Source organism: Podarcis gaigeae, assembly GCF_964106915.1.
Source record: "Podarcis gaigeae genome assembly, chromosome: 13".
In the NCBI taxonomy this organism is placed as follows: domain Eukaryota; kingdom Metazoa; phylum Chordata; class Lepidosauria; order Squamata; family Lacertidae; genus Podarcis; species Podarcis gaigeae.
The window spans coordinates 18510558-18534835 of record NC_139689.1 but is presented as its reverse complement, the minus strand read 5'-3'; the positions used below and the strand labels follow the sequence as shown (position 1 = coordinate 18534835).

At 47.3% G+C, this 24278-nt stretch overlaps 3 protein-coding genes across 3 annotated transcripts in view; 1 reads left to right on the top strand and 2 right to left on the bottom strand.

Moving 5' to 3' along the window:
- LOC310829374 (sulfotransferase 2B1-like) overlaps nt 1-5498 on the bottom strand; it is a 29160-nt gene extending 23662 nt beyond the window's left edge. The window contains exon 1 of the mRNA XM_083707741.1: nt 5232-5498. The gene's annotated coding sequence lies outside the window, so the exon portion shown is untranslated. The remainder of the gene's footprint in view (nt 1-5231) is intronic.
- A 2368-nt stretch (nt 5499-7866) lies between these two features.
- On the top strand, nt 7867-15026 carry LOC310829368 (uncharacterized protein). The gene is made up of 4 exons (XM_083707724.1): nt 7867-7984; nt 10891-11135; nt 11758-12276; nt 14407-15026. Exons 2-4 carry the CDS (start codon nt 10971-10973, stop codon nt 14872-14874), a joined length of 1152 nt encoding a protein of 383 aa, XP_083563850.1. The 5' UTR covers nt 7867-7984; nt 10891-10970; the 3' UTR covers nt 14875-15026.
- Nucleotides 15027-15630: 604 nt separating this feature from the next.
- Nucleotides 15631-22342, bottom strand: RPL18 (ribosomal protein L18). The gene is made up of 7 exons (XM_083707749.1): nt 22190-22342; nt 19069-19155; nt 18623-18730; nt 17278-17376; nt 16717-16840; nt 16533-16602; nt 15631-15777 (listed from the first exon to the last, which is right to left on the bottom strand). Exons 1-7 carry the CDS (start codon nt 22325-22327, stop codon nt 15702-15704), a joined length of 702 nt encoding a protein of 233 aa, XP_083563875.1. The 5' UTR covers nt 22328-22342; the 3' UTR covers nt 15631-15701.
- Between the last annotated feature and the right edge of the window lie 1936 nt (nt 22343-24278).

The following is a 24278-nucleotide window of genomic DNA, read 5'->3' as shown; positions in this document are numbered from 1 at the left end:
CCACCCCCCTTGGGGGGAAACAACCGAGAACTGGTGTTGGTGGATGTTTGCTGCAGGTACAAACAAACACTTATATCAGTACTGTATATTCATGTCCAGGCCTGGTGCCAATGGTCAGCCAGGTCAGGTTCTGGTTGAGAGTCCCAGGGACTCAGAAGGGTCCCTCACTGCCCCAGTGTGGCTCACTGCCCTCTTGCCAGGCCCCCAGACAGCTGTCAGAGCAGTAAGTGGGTGGCAGTGCCGCTTTGCGGTGGGAGCCAAGCTTGGTTTCATTCACAGAATCCACCCAACCATTTAATTCACCCAGAATGCAATGCCCTGGCTGACATTTAAAAAGATGTGTGCTGTGCAGCTATAGAAAACTATCGCTTCCATTAGGTCTATAGGTTGGTGTTATGTACTGAAGTTCTCACCCTGAACGAGCAGGGGGATACTGTAGATAGTTTTCACTCAGGTCCACATATGCAAATAAGGAATTGAAAGTGACGTTCAGTGATTGGATAGTTACAGAAAGTTGTTACTGTTGCTTTGTAGTTGAGCTCTATATAAGCAGGTTGGCTGAACCCTTGAGCCCAGTTCTGTTCTGGGCCTGTGAATAAACAAGAGCTGTTTGAAGAATCACTGTGTTGTCTGATATGACCCACAACTTAACAGTTTGGCTCTCATTCAAAAGCAGCACCACGAAAGCACTGCAGGGCACCAGTGAGTGGTGTTGCTGCCGCTACTGAGGCCTCGGTGGCTGTGGCGAAAGGGGAAAAAGTGCTCCGTGACCAAATGGGGAAATAGGTTGTGTGTGTTGGTGGGGACACTGGGTGGTAACATGCTGAGAGGCCCATGAAATCTGATGCCAACCCAGTCTCTCCAATGCTCACATCATTTCCCCTCAGAAATGAAAGTGTGGCTGTTTGACCTGCGTTGTTAATGTTGCCGGTAATTATGAGCTATAAATAAATAACTACAACAAATGCCCTGTGAGAAATGAGGATGTTGCTTTTTCATATATAAATGTAACAGGTAAACAAACAAATGTATGCAGTCCAGACAGCTTAAGAGATATTTAGAGCTTGTGGTCAGGATGTGGTTGTAATAAGTAGACAAGTGTCAGCAGTCCAGATCACTTGTTATCTGGAGATGTTAGAGCTTGTGATCAGAAGGCGGTGTTTTTGCTTGGCTTAGCAAGTAACTGCATAGGAACATAGACCAAATAAGGGGAATAATAAAGAAATGTAGAGGGTGAATCAGAGTGAACAGAGGTGGGAATGTTGGTAGGATAATTAGGTGGTTGTGATAGGCTGTAAACTTTGTAGTACCCAGCCAATGGGGAGACGGGGGGGGGACACACGGGGACCTGTGCTTCTGGTACAGTGGTACCTCGGGTTAAGAACTTAATTCATTCTGGAGGTCCGTTCTAAACCTGAAACTGTTCTTAACCTGAAGCACCACTTTAGCTCATGGGGCCTCCCGCTGCCACCACGTGATTTCTGTTCTCATCCTGAAGCAAAGTTTTTAACCCGAGGTACTATTTCTGGGTTAGCGGAGTCTGTAACCTGAAGCGTCTGTAACCCGAGGTACCACTGTACTGTATAGGGAATATAAACTTATGCTTTGACAAAGCTGGGGTTTGCCTACTTTGGATTCCCACTCTTGCAAGAACATATTGTATTCAATAAACTCTTTGCTGCTTCACCAATTTTGTTCAGATTGTATTTTAAGGAGTGGGATTAAGGGTCTTAGGACCCACATCTTACATGCCTCTAGAATATATCGCTTGCTTTTAAAAAAACAAACAACAATGAATCAATCTTGAATTTATCTCAGGCATGAGCCTTTGAACCATGGTTGCAGTTAATCTCTTTTGACTGCTTCTGCCTCCCTTACTTCTCAAATACCAGGCCTGATCTTGCACTGAACAGCTGCTGCCACCCAGTGTAGACAATATTAAATTAAATGGAGTAATGTTCCTATTGTGAGGCACAAAGCAGGCATGAAGGAAAACACGGTCATTTTTCATGGCATAACAGCCATGGTGGAATCTTTCCTCTGGCATCCTCAGTGCAACCTGAAACCTGTTTTATGCCTAAGGCTGTGTACATCCTATACCTTTAAAGTACACTTGAAGAAGATGCCTTCCTTCAAAGAATTCTGGGCACTGTAGTTTAGCCCCCATCAGAGAGTTACAATTCCTAGCATCCCTTAAGAAACTACAGTGCCCAGAATTATTTGAGGGGAAAGAATGTGCTTTAAAGTATCTACACGGAGACTTTTTCTGCACGATGAAGTGGGCTCTCTAGGTCCCCAAAGTTTCTTCTGCTTTGGACCACTTGAAAATTGCTGAGGATCTTGGCGAACCATGATTTTTCTGCCTGTTGTAGCAATTGCAATGTGCTGTGCTAGATGCTGTGTGACTTCTAAAGGCTTTTTGTTTCATATGCGCTGTATTTTATTACATTCCAAAGACTTCAAATTGTAATGCAATAAAATCCATGAAATAAAAGAAGCCGTTAAAATGCAATTAAAAATAAATATGAATATTTAATGTGACGGATGTGCCGTCTCCCATCTTCAACCAAGAATCCACAGATACACTGTGAACCACCTGAACGAAGCACGGATCAGTCTGGGAAGCCCAGATGCTGTCCATGAAAGCTTGTACTATAATAAACGTGTTCGTCTTTTTAGGTGTCTCAACGAGATGCTTTGTTGTTGTTTTTGCTTCAACAGGCAAACTTGGCATTCTCGCTCTGATAGCAGATCTCTTCAGGATTCCTCTGAGGAGAGCTCCCAGCTAGTTTTGATCTGTAATGCTCAAAGGCTGCATCTGCATTACAAATCAAGCTCTCTCTCCCCCCCCCCAGCCCCCTCTATTTAGGAGGCCTGCAGAAGAGGATACTGACAGACATTATCTGACCAACATCTATGACATGCTGTTTGTCTGTTGTGCAAAGTAACACTTTTATAATACCTCTCTGTCTGTTCTTTGGCAAGCTCCAAATAATGATAATATATGAACAATGTCTACATACTGTCTTTCAGCAGGATGACCTAGTTTGTTTAAAAAATATAAAAGTTTAAAACCACAGTGCTGCGAAAAGTATTTAAAAAACAGTATTGAAAGGAATATATATTTAACATTTAAAAGCTGGTGACAATGAAAACAGTGTCCGAAAGCTCAGAGGAATAATCACATTTTCACCTGTGCTGGAAAAGGGAGGGAAGAGAATTCCATAGCTCAGGGGGCGCCACACACAAAAAATCCTTGTGGACCTCAATCTAACGTCTGAAAGGGATGATAGCTGGAACAAGGAAGATGTACCCTATAAATACCCAGACCTTGTGTGAAAGGTTTCTATCTGCCCTATTATCTCTCTCTCAGGAAAATCTCATGGTGTCCTCCTACTAAATTATTCCCTCCATTTCTAAGTTCAGAGGCCAACTTGTGGATTTTTACGTTGCCAAAATGGCCCCATCCGCTCTCTAAAGCAGAAATGGTGAATCTTTGGACTGAACTCTAGCTTCCATTAATGCTAGCAAGCCTAGTCCATGGCAAGGGATGATGGGAGTTGTAGCTCAGCCACATCTGGAGAGCCACATGTTCCCTCGCACCTGCCTTATAAGAAGGGATCAAGCAGGTGTTTTGGGGGGAGGGGTGTGTGCGATGGCCCTAAAGCGGAAGTGGTAGGTGGGAAACCTCCAAAACAGTCCAAGGAGGACTGAGCATACTGAGTGACCACTGAGCGCCGACTGACCCTTGAGATGGAGACAGGAAAACCAGATGGGAGAGGGAAAATAATGAAGCCCATTGCAGGGAAGCTGTGAGGCTTTTAATGCAACCCTCTGCGTCTTTACTCAGAACTAGGCCTCACAGGGCTCAGTGGGGTTTACTCGCCTTCCGCCCTCTGGAAGTCATTGGACCACAACTCCCATCAGTCTCAGCTGATGGGAGCTGTAGTGCAACATTGCATTGCAGGGGGTTGGACTAGATGATCCCTAGAGGACCCTTCCATTTCTACAATTCTATTATTCTTTCTGAACAGCAGCTGGTTGGCAAAGGCTGCTCTAGTAAATGTGTACACACCATACATTTAAAGCACAGAGCTACAATTCCCAGCCCTTTAACAAACCACAGTTCCCAGGATTCCTTGGGGGAAGTAATGTGCTTTAAATGTATAGCATGTTACGAAGACTAGATGTGGCACTAAATGTGTGGCTTGCTTTCTGCTGCTGGGGACAGATGGGACTTATTAGGGCACTGGGGCACATACTGAGGGTGGTTTAACTCCACGACAGTCCCAGTGAAAATCAAGTTCCCCATACTTACAATTATTCTGTTGTTATTGTTGTTTTTATTATTATTTTAAAAAGGGCACAGCAACAAGTGCATTGTCTAGTCTGGTCCAAAGATGCTGTGAGGGGCAATTCTTTGGAGGAAATGTGTAATAGAGATAAAATGCACACAACAACAACAACAAAAGTCAGAAAGGGAAGGAGACAAGCCCTGCTGAGCTCGCAGGCAAAATCTGTATTGCCAGAGCAGAGGGAGAAGAAGAAAAAAAGAAGTGACTGTACAAATGCCGTTCAATACAAATTTTGGGTTTTTTTTAATCTATCTTTTCAGATGGGGAACTAGCAAGCAGGATCGAGGAAACCTAGGATTCTGGAGTACTGATTTAGGGTGGCAGCCTCAGACCAGATAAGGTGGGTGTTTTTTTGAGAAGTCAACATCAGATTCAATTCTCAAATCCATCTTTGATGACTCTCCATTGCTATGTGACACACTCTGGATTACACCTGGCCAAACACAAACCTTCTTCTGGTTTCAATGCCACCCTCAGATCGCCAATTACATTCATTCTATTCCAATGCTACAGTTCTATGATTCTATGAGGTACAGTGGTACCTGAGGTTACATACGCTTCAGGTTACATACTTTCAGGTTACAGACTCCATTAACCCAGAAATATTACCTCGGGTTAAGAACTTTGCTTCAGGATGAAAACAGAAATCGTGCTCCGGCGGCGCGGTGGCAGCAGGAGGCCCCATTAGCTAAAGTGGTGCTTCAGGTTAAGAATAGTTTCAGATTAAGAACGGACCTCCAGAACGAATTAAGTACTTAACCCGAGGTACCACTGCATAATATAGATGGTTGAATCTGGAACTGTCACAAGGTGTGAACACTGAGAACGGTGTGGGTTTTGGGGTTTTTTTAAAGAGTGCCTTATTCTAAGACTCACCTTTAATTCAGCAAACAGATCCTACTGCGCCTGCCCTTATAGCATCATTATTTCACTGCTCCTTAGTTCTCGAAAGGTGTATCTGGGGCTTCAAGTCTTGAGCCCTCTCTTCAAGTGGAAATAAAACTGTCTGCCAGATGATGAAAAATGTCAAGAGGATCAGCACCCCGAAATTCCTAGCCTCCTCACAGGACCCGAATTTTCATTTATTCCAGCCTCTCTGCAAAGGACTAGCAGGTCTGTCTCCAGGCAAAAGAATAATAGATGGGCACAAATTCAACATACAAAAATGGCAACATTTCAGAAACCAGTGGGAGAACATTTCACTCTCCAAGGACATTCTGCTGCAGACTAGAATGTTGCCATTCTTCAACAAAGGAACTTTAAAAGATGTCAAGAGAGTGAAATTGTTGAACAAGAATTTATAATGTCTTCGGATTCCTATTCATTTAGGACTCAGCTGAGACCACGTTTGTTTTTTCCGCCCTCCCTTTCCAGGTGTTAAATTAGCATAGCAAAGCTAGAAAGGTTGTGCTGCCATCAATTAGCACTGCTGTGAATTAATAACAGAGTTTTGCCACGTCTGCATCTGAACTTTATGCATAAATAGCACTGACTGCATCGCTCCTGGGTACAGTTTATTTCTCTTGGCATGATGTTCCTCTTGAGTGTCACGGGGTGCAACTCTTGCAAGGCACCCCAGGCTCTCAGCCAGTGGCAGAGGGAAGAGTGTGCCTCCCTTCAGCTCTGGGCTAGAAGCAGTTGGAGCTAGATGCTCTTTCCAGAATGGTGAAGGAAAGCCCCTGCAGCTGCTCCTTCTCTGAAAAACGCAGTCAGGCAACTATCCTTATCTGAGGAGAGGAGGTGTGTGCAGTACCTCAACAATTTGTGCATTTCAAATGGACACCTTTGCCCCACCACCCTAGGGCTTCCTCCTGTGCGTTACATGCATGGTGTGCATGTAGCTGTAGTCCAAAGCATCTCAAAAGGTTAGCAAAGGCTGTGTTAGGGGGTTCACCCACTGCCCCCATGATCAAGCAGCTCCTGCTCCCATTACTGCCACAACATAAGGGAAAATAATACCACTGATTAAGGAAATACCTGTTTGTGCTTTTTCCAGAGAGGAACTCATGCTAGTTGCATCAAAAAGAACCAAGTCTTGTGGCACTTAAAGGCTAATCAATTTTATTTTGGCCTAAGCTTTTAGGAGGGGCACGGGTGGCGCTGTGGTCTAAACCACTGAGCCTCTTGGGCTTGCCGATCAGAAGGTCGGCGGTTCAAATCCCCGCTACAGGGTGAGCTCCCGTTGCTCGGTCCCAGCTCCTGCCAGTTCAAAAGCACACCAGTGCAAGTAGATAAACAGGTACGCTCCGGCGGGAAGGTAAATGGCATTTCCGTGAGCTGCTCTGGTTTCGGTGTTCCATTGTGCCAGAAGCGGCTTAGTCATGCTGGCCACATGGCCCAGAAAAACTGTCTGCGGACAAACGCCGGTCCCTTGGCCAGTAAAACGAGATGAGCGCCGCAATCCCAGAGTCGTCTGTAACTGGACTTAACTGTCAGGGGTCCTTTACCTTTTTAAAGCCTTTAGGAACTACATGACTCCATTTTGTTAGACGCATGACATGTAATCTTGTGTGGGATAGCTCAGTCGGTAGAGCTTAAGACACTTCATCTCAGGCGTGTGGGTTCGAGACCCATGTTGAGCAAAAAGTTTCCTGCTTTGCAGAGGGTGGGACCAGATGACCCCTGAGGTCCCTTCTAACTCTACAATTCTATGATTCTAATCCTCCAGTTGCTGGTTTATTTTGCAGACTGCCTAGCTATAATTGAACCGTCACTATCTGTAATTACAGGAACACAAGGCCATTCTCTCCACTGACTGTCAGTAGCCAGGCGTCTCTTCCAGCCTTGCCTGGTGATGCCATGGATTGAAGCTGGCACCTTCTGCATGCAAAGCCGTGGATGCTCTACCCTTCCTCATATTTCCATTTGCCTCATATTTCCATTTGCCTCAGACCCCAGTGATTACAGATCCTCCGTTCCTTACACCCATGTGTCCATATAAATCTGCAAGGATAAAGGTAAAGGGACCCCTGACCATTAGGTCCAGTTGTGGCCGACTCTGGGGTTGTGGCGCTCATCTCGCTTTATTGGCCAAGGGAGCCGGCGTACAGCTTCCGAGTCATGTGGCCAGCATGACTAAGCCGCTTCTGGCAAACCAGAATAGGACACGGAAACGCCGTTTACCTTCCCACCGGAGTGGTACCTATTTATCTACTTGCACTTTGATGTGCTTTCGAACTGCTAGGTTGGCAGGAGCAGGGAGCGAGCAACGGGAGCTTGTCGTGGGGATTCAAACCGCCAACCTTCTGATCGGCAAGCCCTAGGCTCTGTGGTTTAACCCACAGCGCCACCCACGTACCTACGGAAGTTTATGCCATAATCAAAGTGTTTAGTTTTTAAGGCGCCACGAAACTGTGTGTGTGTGTTTACTTTTTGTGATTCTCTCTTCCCTCAGGGGAAAAAAAGTTAATGAGAGAACCCACTATATACGCAGCAACTAGGACCCAACTCCTGGCGCGCTTCATTCATTCCTTTCGAGTCTGATGCTGCCATCTTGGTTGAGGGAAAACCAGACAGCGCCTTTCGTGGTAGTAGAGATAGATAGGGCTGATTCACTGCGGCGGCCATTTTGGATCGGAAACGAGGCTGGGAGAGCCGGCGCGATGGAGTTCAGCTGCGGTCCCTCCCAGGTACTGAGCAACAGGGGTGCATCGCCATCCCCAAACCTGCCGCTTTCAGGCTATCTCAGGGCTCCCCTTCGCCTCAGTATTGATGCTCCACAAATTTAGACAGCAATCCCTCCCTGTTACGCTTCATATATGCATCTGCACTTTATTGCTTCATAGCTTCTCAGAGAGAGGGGAGGGGAGAGAGAGTATTACGTCTGTATCTTTTTTCCTTGTACATTTTAATAGGATCCAAGTATTTTTGCAGCAATGTTTTCTTTATATGTACCCATATCATAGCTGTCAACGTTTCCCTTTTTTTTAAGAGAAATACCCTTATTCCGAATAGGATTCCTCACAAGAAAAAGGAAAAGTTGACAGCTATGATCCATAAATAGTCTGGATCCTGGAAGGATGCAGTTCGTCACTTTTGACTAAAACTATATATTGTAACAGCGGCTAACAAAACAGAGATCATCTTAAATTTACATAGCAAAAGGTTTCTGTATTGCTCTGATATCTTGTGTGTCACATAAGAGGCAGAAGCAGAAACAATTTGCTGTGAAAATTTAATGTCTGTTATGTTAGTCGCAGTGATGTATGCAGGTTTTAAAAATTTGTATGGTCTTGTCTTGCTTGCTTATGAAAGATCATCACAAAGTCATGGTGAGGTCATGGTGAATCTCCAAGTTAACCCCAAATCAGGAGAGGGGTTGTGGTGATTCTTGTGTACATGAAAGACATGGTACTACGAAACAGGGACTCCTCCAGATGTTCTTCTTACTGCACATTCATGATGATCTATGTTCATGATGCTATCACAGTGATCAGACAGGATTCCACTTTCAATCCTGTAGTCACATTCCTCCATTTCCAATCAGATGCCCATATCCTGCAGCTTCCTGTTGATATTCTGTAATTTTTATGCCACACATGTTCCGGTTTAATTTTGTCCCACTTTTGTTGCTCTACAAAACAGTCGTGTGGTAGTATCAGGGAAGCATCGCAAGCTAAAGCAGAATAAGTCCACCACTATTTTTGTGTCACAGAACATGTTGCGGATGAAACTTGCAATAGAACATCAGTCTGGAGAGGCCCACAAAATGTAATCCTCCTCCTAACAGGAATGCCATGAGCCAGTGTGGGTGGGTGCTGCCCCCTGTGGGCCAGAGATGGAGGCATGAAGAAGGAGCACAGACCTAGCTAACAGCTGACACAGCAGCAAAGTATCTCCTTCTTGGACACTAGAAGCAGAGATTTCTGGGAGAGCACAGGGTGCTTGTGCAGTGTAAAATCAGAGAGGATCCTCACTGGTTTGCTGGCAAGAGGAGGTGTATGGGCTTCTTGGAAACACAGAATCCCTTGTTTCTTTGGGATGGCAAAGAGGCGAGCTTGGACTTTCTAAGGCTTATCTATTTATACGTACATAAATTTCTATACCACTAAATGAAAAGGGGGAGATCTTCTCAGAGTGGTGTACATAAAATTAAGGGTAAAAGCAAAGATCAGAAGAATGTAAAACTGCTCACATGGCAGGGTAACTTTGCAAAAATAAACAGGTTTTTAAGGTAGAGTAAAAAGTGAATCAACAAATTGATTAAATTCCATAGTATAGAGTCTGCTGTACTCAACTCCATGTGGCACAAGGGACCAGCTAGCAACGCTGCTGCAGAACATATCAGAATAACAGGTAGGAATACATAGGGAAAGGTGGTCCCAAGGCTTTTATACACTCAGCACCTTCAATCTGGCCCAGTAGCACATTAGCAGCCGGTGCAGATTCCTCAGTGCAGATAACCAGCTCTAGTCAACAGCCAGAGGTTGGGGTTCCAGTTTTCCACGACTGCAGCAGAGTAACTTCCATGCCACAAGAAATCATTAAGTGCAGACTCAAAGCAGCCATTCACAGGCAGAGGCAGAGCCAAGGAGTGGGTCTGGTTTGGGGGAAGAGTCTCAAGGGCCAAATACAGAGGGCATTTGGTCCTTGAGCCCGAGGCTGTCTGTCCCAGCTTTAGACACACAGTGCCTGCCACTATTGGTTTGGATTGTTGTGGGGTGGGGTTGAGGGTTGCCTGAAGAATGGGATAAAAATATATTTAATAAATTGAATCACTCCTACTTCAAGATACCAGATACCAAAGATATACCTGCCCAAGTAATTAAACTTCTTATTTGGCCCCCAGCTCTTCAATAGGTTCCTGAAGCCAAAACCCACACCCCACAAATAAATCCAGCAATAATAATGTAATACAGCCACACAGTGAAGCAGTTCGGTCAATAAAAATCCCAGTGTTGAAGCTAAAAGATTCAAGTAAGTAAGTAAGTAATATATTTATACCCCACCCACTTTAGGCGGCTCCCAACAGAATATTAAAAACATGATAAAACATCAAACATTAAAAACCTCCCTAAACAGGGCTGCCTTCAGATGTCTTCTAAAAGTCAGATGTTTATTTCCTTGACATCTGATGGGCGGACGTTCCACAGGGTGGGCGCTACTATCAAGAAGGTCCTTTGCCTGGTTCCCTGTAACCTCACTTCTCATAGGGAGGGAACCGCCAGAAGGCCCTCAGAGCTGGACTTCAGTGTCCGGGCTGAACGATGGGGGTGGAGACGCTCCTTCAGGTCTACTGGGCCAAGGCCGTTGAGGGCTTTAAAAATCAGCACCAACACTTTGAATTGTGCTTGGAAACGTACTGGGAACCACTGTAGGTCTTCTAGGATAAAACAGTTTGGCATGGGGAGGGTGGAGGACAGAGATGACACCAGGTGAGCAAATTTGTTACTGTGCCCTTAGCCTTTCAGGGCACTACATTTCCCAGAGCTTCTTGGGAAGGGGGGGAAAGGGCACCAAGGGCCAGGAATAAGGAGGACCCTTGAAGCAACAACCACGCTGTTGAAATACCAATAAGTCAATCTTTGTCCAATAGGCCTTCCTTCTGGTCCTGGTGACCTGGTTGTGGCAGCTGAGCAGGTGAAAAACACCAGCGTGTCACCTTGTTGCGAGGGCATGGCTGCATTGCATGACCACGGCGCATACTGCATACCAGAAGGAGGACATGCCCTGAAGAGGCTTGTGAGGGAGTTGCAGGACACAGCCCACCGCCAGAGCGAGCGCCTTCTTAGCCTGCAGGGAGCGGTGGAAGCCAACCAGAAAGAACACCGAGAGCTGCAGGTGAGGGTGACCAGTGACTAATAATAATTTTATTATTTATACGCTGCCCATCTTGACCGGGTTGTCCCAGCCACCCTGGGAGTCTTCCAGTAAAATATAAAAACACAATAAAAAACATAAAAATGTCCTTATGCAGGGCTGCCTTCAGATGTCTCCTAAAACTCAGATACACTGGTACCTCGGGTTAAGAACTTAATTCATTCTGGAGGTCCATTCTTAACCTGAAACTGTTCTTAACCTGAGGTCCACTTTATCTAATGGGGCCTTGCGCTGCCGCCACACGATTTCTGTTCTCATCCTGAAGCAAAGTTCTTAACCCGAGGTACTATTTCTGGGTTAGCAGAGTCTGTAACCTGAAGCGTCTGTAACCCGAGGTACCACTGTAGTTGTTTATTTCCTTGGCATCTGACAGGAGTGTTCCACAGGGCAGGAACCACTGCCCAGAAGGGCCTCTGCCTGGTTCCCTGTAACTTCACTTCTTGCCATGAGAGAAGTGGCAGAAGGCCCTTGGAACTGGACCTCAGTGTCCGGGCTGACTAGGTGGGCAGGGAGCAGAGTTGGGTGGGGGCAACTTTGGGGAAAGCCATGCCAACGCCACCATTTTGTCCTTCACCGCACACAGGAGAGCGCGGACGGCGAGAACTGGGCTCTCCTTTCCCACCTCGGAGAGCGCGTCTCGCAGCTGGAGGAAGAGAACCAGAACCTACGCTGGGAGCGGGAGCAGCTGGAGTCTGCAGGACATCGCATGCGCAAGGAGCTGGATGCCAGCGGCGCCACCGTCCTCTCGCTGAGCAGGCAGCTGAGGGGGCAGCGCGAGGCCCAGGCGCACCACGGGGCGTTCTCCCTCGAGAGCGTCAAGGGCGACGGCAAGCGGCTGAGGTTCTACACGGGCTTCGACAGGTACCCCCGCCTGGTGGCCTTTCTGGACTTCCTCCTCGAGGGCAAGCATGGGGAGGTGGGGGCCCCGGAAGGCAGCCCCCACAGCGCCCTCAGTCCCGACAACCAGCTCTTCCTGGTGCTCGTCCGCCTGCGCCTGGGCCTGCTGCTTCAGGACTTGGCCTTCCGGTTCCACATCTCCGAATCCACGGCCTCCCGCTACTGGGCCAGCTGGACGGAGCTCATGGAGCAGAGGTTGAGACAAGTGAGTAAAGCGGGGCAAGAGCTCCTCCTTTCTACACACCCCGGAAAAACAACACCAGAGAGTTAAGGAGAGGTGCAATGGTGTTGGTGAAAGGAGCATAGAATAATTGGGTGGGGACTGAAGGGTGGGTGGTAAGGAGCCTTCAAATGGTGCATGGTCGCAAACTTTCTCTTCTGAGGCTTTTGAGGTGCAATACCCATCAGCCCCAGCGAGTTGGAGGGCACAAGGCTGGTTGAGAAGGGCTCTTCTGCTACAGTCCTGCACTGCCCCCGGTGGATGAAGTCCAGAAGTCCAGTTCACACTGTTCTCCCAGCCCCATGTGTAGAAAGGGAAGAAAAGTGTGCTGTACAGTGGTGCCCCGCAAGACGAAAGGGTTTTCCGTTTGCGAGTTGCTTCGCAAGACGAATTTCCCTATGGGCTTGCTTCACAAGAAGAAAGCCCATAGGGAAATCTCCGGGGACCTCTTTTAAATGCTGGCGGTGGGGAGCAAAGCCTTCCCCACCCCTCCGGCCTTCAGAAGAGGTCCAGGAAGGCCGGCGGGGGCCGAAAGGCTTTGCTCCCCACCGCCAGCATTTTAAAAGCGGTCCAGGATAGCAGGGAAGCGCTTCCCGCTATCCCGGACGGCTTTTGAAGGCAGGCAGGGGGCAAAAGTCTTTGCTCCCCCCTGCCTGCCTTCCTGGGAGAGCGGAGAAACGGACGGCTTTTGAAGGCAGGCGGGGGGGGGGAGCAAAGACTTTCACCCCCCCGCTGGCCTTCAGAAGAGGTCCTGGATGGCCGGCGGGGGCCGAAAGGCTTTGCTCCCCACCGCCAGCATTTTAAAAGCGGTCCGGGATAGCAGGGAAGCGCTTCCCGCTATCCCGGACGGCTTTTGAAGGCAGGCAGGGGGCAAAAGTCTTTGCTCCCCCCTGCCTGCCTTCCCGGGAGAGCGGAGAAACGGACGGGACAGCGGAGAAGTCCTCTGCTGTCCCGGGGTTTTTTAAAATGCTGGGGGTGGGAAGAAAAGCCCTTGTCCCCCCCCTCAGCCTTCAGAAGAGGTCGGGGGACAGACTGTCCCCGGACCTGGTCTGAAGGCGGTTTCCATAGGAACGCATTGATTTTCAATGCATTCCTATGGGAAACCGTGCTTCGCAAGACGAAAAAACTTGCGGAACGAATTAATTTCGTCTTGCGAGGCACCACTGTAGAAGCACATTCTGTTGTCTGTGGTTTGGATCCCGCCCCCCCCCCCACTTAATTTTTAGGCTGTTGCCCCTCCCAACAGAGAACATTTTTGAATTCAGTAGTAAAAATGGTATTTAAGAGCACAAATCCCAATGAAAATTAACCCAGCTGTGAAGTCCCCATAAAAATTAAGTGGTGTATGTTAGCCACAACTGGTCCTATTGGTTTCAGAGGAGGGACTTCACAACTTTTCTGTGGGTTTGGACTGTGGCATGTGCATCCTTGCTTTCCAATTTCTTTTGCCCCCATCAGTTCTCAAATCAAAACAGAAGGCAGAACTACTGCACCCTTTCCTGTTGACCCTCTCCTCATTCCTTGAAACTCACAATCCAGAGATGAGAGCCCCCAGCCATCAAGCAATTTGGCCTATGTTTGCATTCATCTTTTGCAGCATGAGGGCCACATTTCTTTCTTGGGGGCCATGTGCTAAGGGTGGGCAGGGGAACAAATGTACTTTACCTTTGTACAGCAGGCTAGTTTTTCTGCATACCATCTATCTCCTGTCCAGGCAAGGAAGACGTCTCATCAAAGATCAAGAATTCAGGCAGGCAAAAACAGTTAAGGAGCAAAGCAGGGCCAGTGAGGAGTGTGGCTTAGGGAGAGGGGTGTGGCCTGAGGAGAGTCCCAAGGGCCAGGTAAGAGTAGCTTGGAGGGCCAGATTCGTCCCAGAGTCTGAGGTTCCCCATTCCTGTTTTTAACCTAGAAATGCCTTTGTCAGAGGCAGTCATGCTTCTGAATACCAGTTCCTGGAAATCAGGTAGCAGGGAGAGGGTACCGTTATGCTCAGATCCTGCTTGCAGGCTTCCCACAGGCTCCTGGTGGGCCACTGTGAGAGCAGGATGCTGGACAAGATGGGTCACTGCCCTGATGCAGCCGGCCACTCTTACAGATGTCTTCTCCTCCCTCCAGATCCCCGTCGCCTGCAGCCAGCGCTACATAGATGCTTTCAAGCCACAGCAGCCACTCAGGCACCATGACGTGCCACTGGTGGCTCTGGACTGCGCAGAACTGTTGTTCGAAGTCCAGGGGCGGTCAAGAGGCAGAGGAGGAGATGCCCCTCAGGTTCCTAGGGCTCGGTATTCGGTGCACGGCTATGCTCTGGCTGCTCCCAGCGGGTTCCTGACCTTCGGTGCCGGGACTGGCAAAGAACTGCCTGTGTTGCCGCCGTTCCTGCAGGCAGGGCCTGTGGAGTTGACAGCCCAGCAGGAGGCGGCCAAGAGGCAAGTGCTGAGCTTGCGGAGCCTGGCGGACAAGGCTTTTGGCTACCGCTTCCTGCGTGTTGTTCACCCGCAGAACATGGAAGGCCAAGTGGGCAGGGCGTGGACCATTTCCTGCTACCTGGCTTGCCTGCTGCACGACCCCATGGGGCTAGGCTAGGGCAAAGGAGTCCTGCTCCCCCAACAGTCTCACACTTCTGTGTCACCTTCATTGAACGCTGCTCCTATTTTCACACCTGCACTGTAATTTTATTGCTGGGCCCTACTTGGTGTGTCAGAATCCGTGCTGCAGAATGAACGCACCTTTTAGGACACCTGTTTCTGCTTTCCTTGACCACCAGAGATAGCAACCATGAAACTAATCCAAAATTCATTTGTTATCTTGGTTGAGCACCCCCAGACCCATTTAGCAAACTTTTATCTAAAAAAAAAGTCTTCCCTAAACTGTATTTTAAAATTGTAGTTCAGTAACTGATAAGCACCAGCAGGGGTGCTTTTTCCAACCAACATGTCTTCCACCCTCCAGCTCCTGCAAATACTTCTCTTTAAGAAGTCTTCCCTCCCTCCCTCCCTGACACTTTTCTTTTATGTCTGACATTTCCAAAACACTTCTTTATCATCAGTGGGATAGCTGCATCACTAATTTCGCTACGCTACATTTGCTCTCATGTTTTAAGAAGACATAATTATTGTATAGTATAATTATAATTATAAGTATAATTGTATAGTATAATTATTGGGTCACCTCATCCACTCATGTTCAGTAAAGATTGTGGGAAGACTCAAAGCAGGTTGGGAGGGGAGAGACATCCTGAGAAAGACTGATGTTCAGGCAAACCAGACGTTGTTGGGTCTACAGCCTGCCTTTACAATCTTCCTAGCACTTGACCGTCTTAACAAACGACACGACATGGGGTTTTTAAATTTATATTCAGAATAGCAAATTTAATCCATCGCAGCATAGCCTTCAAATTTTCAAGACCCAATCTAGTTTTTGTAGCCTCGACTGGCACGGCGACCTCGAGCCCGCTCAAACTTGCGGCCCTTGGATCTGATGTATGGCCTGCAAAGTGGAAAATGTAAGAGGAGTTAGTAACACAAATAGGAGCCTGCTCTTGCTTAGTAGATACACTGCTTCAGGAAGGAATAGCCTCTGAATTCAGAGGTGCTGCAGAATCGTGGGGCTCTCTTGCTCCCACCTATCCTTCACCTCCCTAACCCCAAAAAGGCTCCCCCTCCCACAGACTGTCTTAGCTGCCTGAAAAAGTGAGAAGGCGTCAATGGAATTTACTCTGCTTCCTCTCCCAAAATCCCCAGAGCTTCTGAAATCCAAGAGCTGTAATCTGAATCCAAACCCCTCTCCAACTTCTAGAGTACAGAGAAAAAGAGGCAAATGGGGGGCCATGGCTGTATGGCAAACCATGCAAGAGAATGTGTCTTGTATGCTATAAAGTGTTGCCACCTAGTTGAAATACTTGGGATTGGGTGTGGGAAGCCTGTTTTAATGGTCACAGGATAGCCTAATTAACTCTCTTAGGCAGCTATGGGGTTCAGAACACTATGGTGAGACTTCCAAGACTTGATTCCTTGGAAGAATGGGATTCAAAGGTCAGAAAAGGCCTTTTAGGGCCCTTTGTAAGTATAATACTGAAGCTATACCACAGAAGAACAGGAAGTAATAAAGTGATTGTGTAAACAGGAGAAAAGTCCTATTTTTTCCTTAAAAACCTACAGTTATCTTGAAGTGCAGCATAGCTTTAGGCAAATACAGGAAAATGGGAAGAGGCTAGCAGGAGACCTGGAGCCTGAGGTACTCACTTAGTGTGGCTGTGTGGGGTTCCAGGGGCCTTGCCGAAATGCCTGTAAACTTCGCGAGCCTTCCTGGGTCCTGCAGGAGGAAAGTCAGAAAATATGCTTTAGTCATACTGAGGCATCAGCAGCAAACTAGCATCTGCAAGAACTTCGCAAGCCTCGAGAGCTTGGCACCATCCTCCTGACTCACCAGAAAGCAGCACAGTTCCTTGGCCCTTGGGGGCAGCCATGGCCAACTGGTCAAAAGTCATGATCTGGCCACCAGCTTTCAGGATGCGGGTACGGGCTCCTCGGGTCACTCTCAGGGCACAAACCTTGGAGGAAAAGGGAAACGGGTTGCAACGTGAGATGAAGTATGTCATTTGTTGCTCCAAAAATAAAATTTGCACCTTCATCTATACCCCAACCTAATTATTATAACTAGGGATGCAATTAATTGATTGCATCAAAACATTCTGATTGGAATTAAAAGATGCTCACCTGGTTAACCAGGCAGCAGACTTGGAATGCTTAGTTAATTAATGAACTAAAACTCATAAACAGATTGCAGTCCAAGCACTGGCCAGTCATCAACTGCATGTACAATTATAAGTGGCATGCGCCAACCACTTCCATGCCATCACATGCCTATTAGGCATTCCTATACACCTCCAGTTTTCAAGGCTGTCAAAGCAACATCCCTCCTGCTGCCTCAAGCCTCTTGAGTTCCTTCCCTTTGAAGAGCTCCTCCACCAACAACTAGCCAAGCTACCTTCAGTTTGGGGATTTCCTGGATGCGAACATCATCGGTCACTGTACCCACCACCACAGCAGTTTTGTTCTCCCGGCCTGGGAGCTTCATCTTACGGATCTGGAGAGGGAGAGTGATCACAGTGAATGTGCACGTATTAACTGTCTGAACAGCAGGCAGTGGTTTAACTATATGAGGAGTGGGCTCCTTTTTTATATATGAATGCGCACCCTTGTACGCTCAGGTTACTTTAACTGGGACAGCGGGAGAATGGATCTGCCCCTCCATTTCCTCCTATAACTTGCATTAGCATGATCAGCTGCATATCTCACTAGATTTATTGGGCCACCAACCTGCACAGCAACCCACTGCTTTGGGGTTGGGGAAGGAGTGCATTGCCCTTTTTAGTTTAGAAAAAAAAGTGAGGGGGGGGGATCGACATGATAAAGACATGGGAAGGGAAAAGTTATTCTCTCTCTCTCATAATACTAGAACCTAAGCAGCTGAAAGTTGGAAGATCCAGGACAGAGAAAAGAAAGCCTTCACAATATGCATACTTAAACTATGGTACTTGTTCACACAAGATGCAACTAACTGCCACCAACTTGGACGATGATGATAATAAGCATTATTATTACTCTATTATTTATATGCCGCCCATCTGGATGGGCTTAAAAGAGGACAAGTTTGTGGAGGATATCAATGGCTACTAGACACAATGGAGATATTTCATCTCCCCTGTCGGAGGCAGTATGCGGCAGTAAGAGCGGTAGTCTCGTAATCTGGGGAACCGGGTTCGCGTCTCCGCTCCTCCACATGCAGCTGCTGGGTGACCTTGGGCCAGTCACACTTCTCTGAAGTCTCTCAGCCCCACTCACCTCACAGAGTGTTTGTTGTGGGGGAGGAAGGGAAAGGAGAATGTTAGCTGCTTTGAGACTCCTTAAAGGGAGTGAAAGGCGGGATATCAAATCCAAACAACAGTTGCTGGGAATCAGAAGCAGGGAGAGTGCTGTTGTTGCTCTCAAGTTCTGCCTGTGAGTTTCTCATAGGCATCTGGTTGGCCACAGTAGGAACAGAATGCTCTGCAAATTGAACCTTTCGACACATCTAGCCAAGCTCTTTGGATACCCTTAAATAGGGAAAAGCCACACCATGGGCCATAGTCCTGCTCCTTTCCTTTCTTCCTGCCTTGCTCCACTGCTTGAAAAATGCTGGCAAAATCACAACAGAGGTGGCTGTTTATTCCTGAACTTGGATCTGGAGGGCTGGTGTGAAAGATAGCAACTGAGAATTGCTATGTAGGGCATCCCGTAGAAGTGTATAAAAAAAGATAAATAGAGAGATTGGGAGCGGAATCTGCACTTACCATGCGGGAAACGGACAGCGGAGGCCTGTTGGTGCGGCTCATAAAGAGCCTTTTCAGAATCACCTTGTTGAATTTTGCATTGGTCCGTCGAGCAAGAAATCTGTAGAGCTGAAGAGTCAACAAAGGGGTTGACAGGATACTTGGGGGAGTCTCGTTGGCCTGTCCCTTTGCCCTCCCTTTCCATATTATGTCCACAATTCAGCTTCCAGCCCAACAAGCCTCCAAATATAATCCACTAATTCTGTTTTTCCATAGCAGGTCAGACCCCCGCCCCAGCCTCCCAAATTCCTTAGAGCCTTCCTTCTGTAAAAAGACTCACACATTCCAGTATGCCACCACCACACAAATAAGCATGGGTGAAGGGGGGAGAGGGAGAAAATGACCTGTGGGAATTCTGGCTCTAAGCCATCTCTGAAACCAAGGTTTTCAATCGCGCTGGTTCTCACCTTGACCAGGAGGCGAAGGTAGATATCCTGACTCTTAGGCTCTTTGCGTCGAACCTTCCGGTCCTTGTTGTGGCGTATGTCGACTCCCTGGGACCAAGAAAGAGAAGCTGTCACATAAGTGGGTTTCTGCGAGAATCTGCCAGACATGCCTATTTACAACCACACCTTCCTCCTTTCTGAGATATAGAAATGTTGGATTTCTTTATGACTGGGCAGCATATACTGTGCCAGCCTTCACCAACCTGATGCTTTCTTCCCAGGGAACTCTGGGAATTGTAGCTCTCTGAGGGAAATAAAGTCTCCTTACAACTCTCAGCACCCTTAACTAACTACAGTTCCCAACATTATTTTGGGGAAGCCAAGACCATTTAAAGTGGTATCAAAGCGTTTAAAGGTATTGTACAGATGGCGGTTAAGTTGGACTGAAAATAGTGGGACTTACGGCTTAGTAAATGTACACAAAACTACAAAGTTAATTTTGGTGGCAATTTCCCCCTCTGCCTCATGTTTTTCATCTGCGGAATGGTGCCAAATAAACAATCGCTCACATAGAGAGGCTTGTGAAGACAATCAATGTTCAAAGACTTTGGGACATTTTGTATGCTATAAAGTGTTGCCAACTAGTTGTCCACCTTCTCTCTTTGATCAGAAGCTTAGGTAAAAGAGAAGTTGGGAAGGAAACTATTCTCAAAATTGCCCATGACAGCACTAATGTGATAGGTTGTGACAGAGGTCCATTTGGTTCAGCAGTGTCAACAATGATGGATAGCAGCTCTCCAGGGTCTCTCCCAGCCTTGACTGCAGAGGCCAGTGATTAAACCTGGGACCTTCCATATGCAAGGCATGTGCTGTGCCCTGTTAGCTGCAACCCCTCCCCAAAATGAGCAATGTGCAAGAGGAAAGAAGCACAGGGATTACACTAATCTAATTTACAACCAGCAACTACAGTGGTACCTCTAGTTGCGAACACCTCTGGATACGTATCCTTTGGGCTACACATGTGGCAAACCTGGAAGTAACGGAAAGGTTTCCGCCCTGCGTGCATGTGCAGAACAGGCACCCCTGGATGCGAATGCTTTGGGGTAAGAACGGACCCCCGGAACGAATTAAGTTCGTATCCAGAGGTACCACTGTAGATGCAAACCATTCTGCAAGTACAATGCCAAATGCACAAGAATGTTTCTGCAATAACTGAATACTGGGCTGGTGGCCCAGCTGCACCCCATCTGGTCAGGGACAGCCCAACTACTGTTCACTATGCTCTGGTAACCTCTAGGCTGGATTACTGCAACATGTTCAGGGTAGGGTTGCCTCTGATGATGGTGCAGAAACTTCAACTAGTGCAGAATTCAGTGGCCAGGTTGCTCAGCAGCGCAAGATGGTATGAGCATATTACACTGATCCTGGCCCAACTGCACTGGCTGCCAATTAGTTTCTGGGCCCAATTCAAAGTGCTGGTTTTGACCTAAAAAGCCTTAAATGGTTCAGGACTGCAATATCTCAAGGAGCGCCTCTCCCCATATGAACCTACTAGGAGGCTGAGATCATCCTGAGGCCTCTATGAAAGTCTGGAGGGTGGCACCATAAGAACAGGCCTTTTATTTAAATATGTTTGAGAGAGAGGGATTATTGGTTTGATTTTATTCTTATTGTGTGTTTTATATTGTGAACTGACGTGAGATCTGTGGATGAAAGGTGGTATACAAATTCAATTAATAGTAATAGTAATAATAATAATACAACTAAGGGAAGTTGATATTCAAAACAAATTTGTTTGTGGTCTAAGTTGCTTGTTACTGCATGTAGTTTAATAAGTGGGTTCCCTTTTTATTGTTTCCTGACAACAGGCACCCCAAGTACATGTTCATCTTCTGCACACACGAGCTCCATTCACCCAAGCCATTCTTTCACATCAGAACCTGTTAATTGCCTGCATGCTCACTTCCCACATGCCCAAAGGACCCACCACACTACGCCCCCCTCTTTCTCTATCATGAAGAACCAAGGGTTATGCCTAGCTGCAAAATCCATTCTCAATGCAACTGCCCCATTCACACTGCATGGCTAAAGTTCTATTACACAAAAGTAAACAGCATCTTCCATACTCCTTTCTCACTATGGCCACATCTACTGCTGCTGCTGCTATGATGTAAACCTCACTGGTTGGCACCAGGAATGGGCAACCTGCAGCCCTTCAAGATGATGCTAGCCTGAAACTCCCACCGTACCTAATCACTTGACCTTTTTTGTTGGCATTGATGGGAGGTGGAGTCCAACAACATCCAGAAGGGTCACAGGTTATTTGTTTATTGGTAACAGTGAATTAAAACCCCATCTCCGTTCTAAAGCTAGTATGCTCCTCGTGCAAAGGCTGAACGTCCACACTCCATGTTATTAAGAGGTACTCAGCTTTGAAAGGCTGAAAAGTGCAGTATTTTTAGAACTCAGGAAGCTGCCTTATATAGAGTCAGATCATTCATCCATCTAACTCAGAAATGTCCACATGGATAGGCAGCACCTTTCCCAGGTTTCAGACAAGAATCTCTCCCAGCCCTACCTGGAAATGCCAGGGACTGAACTAGGTACTTTCCACACGCCAGGCAGATGCCCCGCCACTGAACTAAGTCCCTTCCCAAAATGTCGAGATGGATATTGGCTGTTACAGCAAGAACTATAAATACCAAAGACGCAGAGCCTGAGAACGGCTACGTTTCACCTGGGTATTTAGAGGAAACTTTTCTGCAGCTTCTCGTCTGCCTTCTTTTTTACCATATAACGAGCCCGTAATCGTGTTTTAGATAAGACGTGTTTTTTTTTTATTTCCCCCCTGTGTAATGTCAGGACGTGCACACACGCGTGTAGACTCCCCCTTCCTCTGTCCAATCTTAAGCGGCTCCAGCAACGCTCCTAGGCCCCAAATCCATCCTGCTCCTAAAGAAACACACACACACCCTCCGCGGTGGTGTCTCTCCAGGCACCGGCTGCGCCCGCCAATACTAGTCTCCCCGGGCACTCCAGGCCCTTCTCCACACCGGCGCGGCACCATCCGCTGTTCACGCCGCCTCCCCGGGAAGGATTGCAACCGATTCACTTCCCACCTCCCTCCGAAATCAGGACTCACCATGGCAGCGTCAGCGGCGCCCGGAAAAAAGGGAAAGGAAGAGGCTGTAGGAGCGCAAAGAATTGTGGGGAAGGAAGGGGCGAGACGGGAGGAAGGGGCGTGGCTTCTGTTCTCTAGTAATTCTAGGATGTGCACCATAGACGTACGACAACTGTAGACTGACAATTCCTTGGGTCGAAGACGGAGCTTCCTAGTTTCTTTTATTTACTGTACAGTACTGTATATCGTTTCCACTATACCCCTTCTCCGATAGGAAACGAAAGAGAAATCTCAAAGCTAATGCTGGGCAGCAACATGTAGTTAATACCGCCCGCCCACCCGAAAAAGTAGAAGCAAAGCCAGGATTTCAATGCTTTTTCAAGCTAAGGGCTGATTGTGCAAGGAAAATATAAACAGGGATGCTTTTAAAAAGAAAGAAAAGAAATGCTCTGCAGGTTGCAGATATATTCAGAGTTATTATTTCCATATTGCCATTTTGTGCCTGAGCTCAGTGAGTCATAATCAGCTCTGCAATGTAGTTCGGCTGTTGTTATTCCCATATTATGGTTGGGTGTCTCAGAACCACTGTGTATGATGCTGTCTACAGTTCCTCAATCATCCATTCTTTATTGATTGCATCATAATTATCATTTTACAGACCACTTAATGCCAAAATAGGCTTCCAGTGGTTTACAAAGTGGGAGCATTCGTAACATAAACATTAAAATATAAACATTCATAATTAAAATACCCAATAAAACAACACAGCAATTACAACAGGAAACTATACAGTAAGCATGTGGTGTTATCAACATGCAATCAGTAAGTTGAACATAATAATTATATTTTTATGTCATTCCAGTCTCTGAGTGCTGTGAGATTCCAGGGGTTCCAGGCACTTACTCAGGATTCCAGTTTCCTTTAGAATGTGGCACAGTGGAGACTGTGGTTTCTTTAGTATGTATGGTTTATTTACACATATATCCAACCTGAGCCTATGATGGAGGGGCTCATGGCATTATCAACCCTAAAGTGTCTTGCTTCTCCCATAGCCACAGCCTCTCCCTCTGCCTTTCCAGGCTGCAACTTTTGCCTCCAGCTTCTAGCTCACATAACTCAGCTCTCCAATCTGCCCTTTGGTCTTTCTAAGGGGAGAGGGGCACTCTTTGCCCTCTGGCAAAGATCCACACCCTTCGTCCTTCATAAAGAACTCCTCTTTAGCAAGCCATTACCAGGCTGGCCCGGCTATTCCAACAACTGAATCTGTGCTGGATCCAGAAGTTAGAAGGGGACCCAGGCATTCAGCCTAAACCGCTCCCACCACTCCAACTCATAACAACATAATAGGGTATCTAGACTAGATCTTTCAGGTGAGGTCTGGGTGAGGTTGGGGAAGCCAATACGAAAATCCCTTGAAAAGCTGTTTGTAAGAAGGATGCCCCTATGGAAAGCGACTTTTTCGACTCATTTGGTGCTCACGCGAAGAGAAGCAACAAACCAAAGCCTGCATTCCAGTAACAAAGATGGCTGCTATCGTCGGGGGGTGGGGTGTTAAGTTCTCGCGCCTTCACAACTTTAAAGATGGTGCGAATAACGTGAACTACCGTGAGGCGTACCCTGTTCCTCACTTAAGATGATTTGCTGCACGTCGAGCGAAGCCTTGAAACTTCGCCCGCGTCCAAAATGGCCGCTACGCCTTCCTTTCCTCCTGGCCCGGACTGAAACTCCATCCTTTTCACTTACTAAAGATGGCCGTCATTTATTATGGAAATAGAATCAAGTCTCTTTCTCGCTGTGACCTTGCCCCCACTACAAAACCCTGCGACCTCTCCTTTCTTCAAAACCCGGCCTCCTTCTAATATTACGGCTCCCTTCCCTTAGTGAAGATGGCCCCCTCCCCTGCCTCTCCACACATTTGCCCTGAACAAATATGGCAGCCTCCACCCATTGCCACCAATGCCGCCGCATCTGACTCGCCGGCGGGCAGGGGCGGCATTCCTGAATGGGCCGGCGAAAGGCCTTGTCTCTCTCTCATAGGCTAAGGGCGAACTCCCCCCGCCCCCTTTCCACCCGACTCATCCCTCCCTCTAGGTAGAAAACAGAGCACTTC

Excerpts from the sequence above, each read along its gene's own strand:
- LOC310829368 (XM_083707724.1), top strand. The coding sequence starts at position 10,971 with ATGGCTGCATTGCATGACCACGGCGCATACTGCATACCAGAAGGAGGA. Across the intron at positions 11,136-11,757 it reads AAGAACACCGAGAGCTGCAG|GAGAGCGCGGACGGCGAGAA; the intron begins GTGAGGGTGACC and ends CACCGCACACAG. Across the intron at positions 12,277-14,406 it reads TGGAGCAGAGGTTGAGACAA|ATCCCCGTCGCCTGCAGCCA; the intron begins GTGAGTAAAGCG and ends TCCTCCCTCCAG.
- RPL18 (XM_083707749.1), bottom strand. The coding sequence starts at position 22,327 with ATGGTGCACATCCTAGAATTACTAGAGAACAGAAGCCACGCCCCTTCC. Across the intron at positions 17,377-18,622 it reads CGCTGTCCGTTTCCCGCATG|ATCCGTAAGATGAAGCTCCC; the intron begins GTAAGTGCAGAT and ends CTCCCTCTCCAG. Across the intron at positions 16,841-17,277 it reads AGGAAATCCCCAAACTGAAG|GTTTGTGCCCTGAGAGTGAC; the intron begins GTAGCTTGGCTA and ends TTTTCCTCCAAG.